Source organism: Alligator sinensis, unplaced genomic scaffold (assembly GCF_000455745.1).
Source record: "Alligator sinensis unplaced genomic scaffold, ASM45574v1 scaffold79_1, whole genome shotgun sequence".
Lineage (NCBI taxonomy): Eukaryota > Metazoa > Chordata > Crocodylia > Alligatoridae > Alligator > Alligator sinensis.
The window spans coordinates 366,975-371,183 of NW_005842706.1; the positions used below are offsets into that span (position 1 = coordinate 366,975).

The 4,209-nt window shown below is 41.8% G+C and overlaps 1 protein-coding gene across 1 annotated transcript; it reads left to right on the top strand.

Moving 5' to 3' along the window:
* The first annotated feature begins 359 nt into the window (after window positions 1-359).
* LOC102370099 (olfactory receptor 5V1-like) lies at window positions 360-1,304 on the top strand. Its single transcript, XM_006034102.1, has one exon. It carries the CDS (start codon window positions 360-362, stop codon window positions 1,302-1,304), a length of 945 nt encoding a protein of 314 aa, XP_006034164.1.
* The last annotated feature ends 2,905 nt before the right edge of the window (window positions 1,305-4,209 follow it).

A 4,209-nucleotide genomic window follows, 5' to 3' on the forward strand; every position in this document is an offset into this window, starting at 1 on the left:
ACAGAGAACTATATAGCCCTTGCTGGGTTCATATTCAATATACCAGGTGGGGAGTTAAGAGAAACCCAGATCTTGTTTATTTTACCATGTATTTGAGCTTAAAGAACTGCAGATGCTGGGCCACATGCATCTGTACTTAATGCCACTATAAATGTGAGCTCATGCTGCAGAAGGCAACCAGGGTATATGTTAATTGCTAGCTGTCACTGGGAACAGAATTTGACCCATCACATTGTAGGAAATCCAGCGTCTAGTATGCATCTTGAATGTGGGGAGGGAATTGATTTGGTCTAAACACATGAAAATGGAATATCATTTGAATTTCTTCTCCCTCTACAGGCTACAGCTCCTCTGAAACAATGGTTCCAGAAAATCAAACCACAGTAAGAGAATTTATTCTCTTAGGACTCTCCACTTCTCCATCTGTCCAGATCTTCCTCTTTTTGGTATTTTTGATTATATATATAATCACCTTGCTGGGAAATGTGGTGATCATGCTTGTGATACGAACTGACCCTCACCTCCACACCCCCATGTACTTCTTCCTGAGTAACTTATCTTTCCTTGACATCTGTTATTCCTCAGTTACTGTCCCGAAGATGCTGGTGAACTTCTTGGTGGAGAGAAAGACCATTTCCCTCAGTGGCTGCACCACCCAGCTGTTTTTTGTAATTTTCTTCATTGTAGCTGAAGGCTTGCTTCTCTCAGTGATGGCTTATGATCGATATGCTGCTATATGCCATCCTCTGCATTACACTACAATCATGAAACAATGGGTTCACGTCCAGCTGGCATGCAGTGCATGGATAACTGCATTTATCTATGCCTTTCCAAACACCCTCCTCCTAATGAGGCTTCATTTTTGTGGGCCCAATATAATTAACCACTTTAGCTGTGAGCCACCACAGGTGTTCATGCTCTCCTGTAGTGACCCCTTTGCCAACCAAATGGTGGTTTACACTGTTGGTATAACATTAGGGTTGTTGGCTTTCCTCATCACTCTGAGTTCCTATGTTAACATCATCTCTACCATTCTGAAAATGAGTTCAGTAGAGGGGAAACACAAAGCTTTCTCGACTTGTACTTCCCACCTGATAGTTCTCATCTTATTTTATGGCTCTGTTATGGTGAAATACCTGAAGCCGACCACCAGTCACTCACAGGACCGGGACAAATTCATCTCTTTGGCTTACAGTATTTTCACTCCAATGTTGAACCCCATTATATATAGCTTGAGGAACCAAGAAGTGAAAAAGGCCGTGTTAAAAATATTAAGTAGAACAGTCAAAGACGGGATGGTGTGAAGCAGATGAGCAAACAAACTTCATTTGAAGTAGAATTGCTCTGAAAAGAGACTAGAAAATCCTTGCACTTGACTACGTGCGATTCCAGTGTCAAACCTATTTACCATGGTAACAGGGACAGATATGGGTCAATTCTTTAATTATTTAAGAATAGAATATGTTTCATAACTAGAAAGCGTTTACTGTATGACTGTAGTGGTTTAAATCAGCAGTGCTGTTAAAGAACAAACAGGAAGAAACAATGCTGTCCGGAGATAAGACATCCCTTAGCAAATGTTTCAGTATGTACCTGAATTATGAATTGTAAAGAACATTTTTTGGCTGTAGCCAACTGCACACAGTTTATTTGATTTGGTTTATTGCCAATAGTAAGAGCTCACTAATCAAAAGGACTTAACAGTCCAGGGGACAAGGAGTTGAATATGGGGAGCAAAAAATGCACAGACAACATCTGGGGGATCTGAAATTGTTGGGACTCTGAAGCTTTGAGGGACAGTGGCCATTAAGCCTTAAGCCTCATGAGAGATGCATATACATATAGGCCTTCTGTCATTAAAAAAAAGTAAATCTTTTACAGGAATGTACATTGAACTATAAGGGGACTCCTGTGTCAGGGACTCAAGTCCCTTGTGTATGCTGCCATCCTTGCCATTCAATCCATTTCATGAACCCATTTAGCTGCATCTTGAGCTCCAGTTCTTTTGCTGGAAGGCCATTCTGGAGCCCCTGATTATTAACAGCATCATCATATCCCAAGCTTAAGTTTATTAATTGTCACCTTATGCCCATTTGTTCTTGTGCCAACTTTGTCTTGACCAAATATTCTGTGTCCCTAATGCCAAGATTAAATAATATTTTGATTAAGAAGGCTGTTGAGTCACTTCCCTTATTGTTAGTAACAATCTGTGCCAATCTGGGGAGGAGGGGGGAAAAAAGTGTCTGCTGATGGCAGCCACGTTTGCAATTGTGATTGCTGCAACAACTGGAAACAGTCAGTTCTGCATTGTCCACTTCTGCATCCCTACACTGCTGCAACCTGCTGAGAGACTTGATAGCACCATGGCCAACTGCGCCTGCTAGAGGAAGCACTGTAAGTAGAACCTGGTATAGCAATGGAAGAACCTGAGGACTTCACCTCAAGAAAAGTGAAGGTATCAGATCCGACATCCATTTGGGGTGTAGTGAGAGAAAACAAAGGAGGGGCCAAACCTAAAGCCAGCTCTGGAACTGTGACTGTAGCAAGATAAATATTCATTCCTGTTTTCAGAAAAATCAGCAGCACAGATTTTGGAGAAACAAATTAATTATTTTCAGACTCAGACATGCACCATCACATTGTTACCCTCATTCCAGCTTCATGGGGAAATTGCATGGAATGAGCATCACAGAGGACAGGCAGTAAACAGGATAGTAAAGCACAGAAGGGGTCTCTTATGGTGTCTCTACATGAGGGCAGAGGATCCTCTGATATGATGTAATTACACCACATCGGAGCAGACTTAATTAATCCGCGTCTTATATCCCTGCTTCAAAATGGTGGCGGGGTATTTTAACTAAAGCTCATTTGACAAGCTTTAAATAAAGCATACCCATTGCCATTTTGAAGTGCAAGTTCCCTGATACACAAGACACTCTGGGTGCTTTAAATCATCCTACCCCACCCCTGGAGCTGGTATATAGATGCCCTTAGAGCAGGTATCAGGTATAAATAGAGTTTTGGGGTAAATCTGATTTTTCTCAGGCTCAGTTATTTTATACCATGGTCACTGTGGTAACTCCTGGCAGAAACCAGCAAAACTAAGAGAAGAATTGGGCCTATTACTTCCATGAGAAAAAACAGCCAAAAGGGATAAAAAGAAAATCAGCCCCACTGAGTCATGGACTGCTACTAGGTGGGTGAGAGGGGAGAAAGCTCCACTGGCCCTGGAAAAGATGCTCATGATCTCCCCCAAAGTGAATGAAGGGAGAACCAACTCCACTGACAGGAAATCTTTGATTCCAAGTGTGGCCTTAAGAGGCACCAAAATGTGGGAGGAGCTCTTCTAGCCTGGTCTACACTGCAGCTGCAGCAGTGCATCCCAGCAAAGTTGGGCCCAAGTACATCCTGCTAACTTCTACCTCCTGATACTCTTTAAACCCCAAAGTTGAACAATGAAGGTGCTTTAGAGCACATTAGAATTTGTTAAAGTCAACAGGAGTTAGGCTTCTGCTTCTATTTAAAAAATACTACTCATTATATTCACATACTGCACTTTCACTCTGGTCCTAAAATAAGAATTTATGCAAGAGGAATAAAGCCAGCATTTGACACAGATGGAGAAGGCTTTCTGTCTTCTTTCACTTCATAACATCTTCAAGATATTGAAGGCAACATAAAATAAAATACAAAAAACAACAAGAAGAGGAATATTGCAAGCAGTACAACTTATGCTACAGTCCTGATGTTTGTGGAAGCATCACAAGCTAGGCTTAGTATCAGGGTGCGTCTCAAAAGAAATGGTCCTTTTCATTAGAGCCACTGAAAGACAAAGAAAACACCAAACAGACCTGCCTTAGCTGCAGTAGGACACTACCCAGCCAGGAAAGGGCTACAAACTCAGCCCACACCCTTCTTCTGTTCATAATGATCACATACGTTAGGGGAGAGCTTATTGTAACATAACCGTTGTACATCATGACAGCCAAAAGTGTACAGAGGCACCCCACCACTCCTACAACAAGGAAGAGACTCATCTGAACAGCACAACTAATGAAGTAGATGGATTCATCCTCTGAGAGGAGGTTAGCCATCATCTTGGCAGTGGTAACTGAAGTACAGTAGATGTCCAAAAAGGACAAGTTCTTCAGGAAGAAATACATGGGGTTATGAAGAGCAAGATCAGTCATAGTAACAATAAGGAGGATG

Coding starts and splice junctions, on each gene's coding strand:
- LOC102370099 (XM_006034102.1), top strand. CDS start 360: ATGGTTCCAGAAAATCAAACCACAGTAAGAGAATTTATTCTCTTAGGA.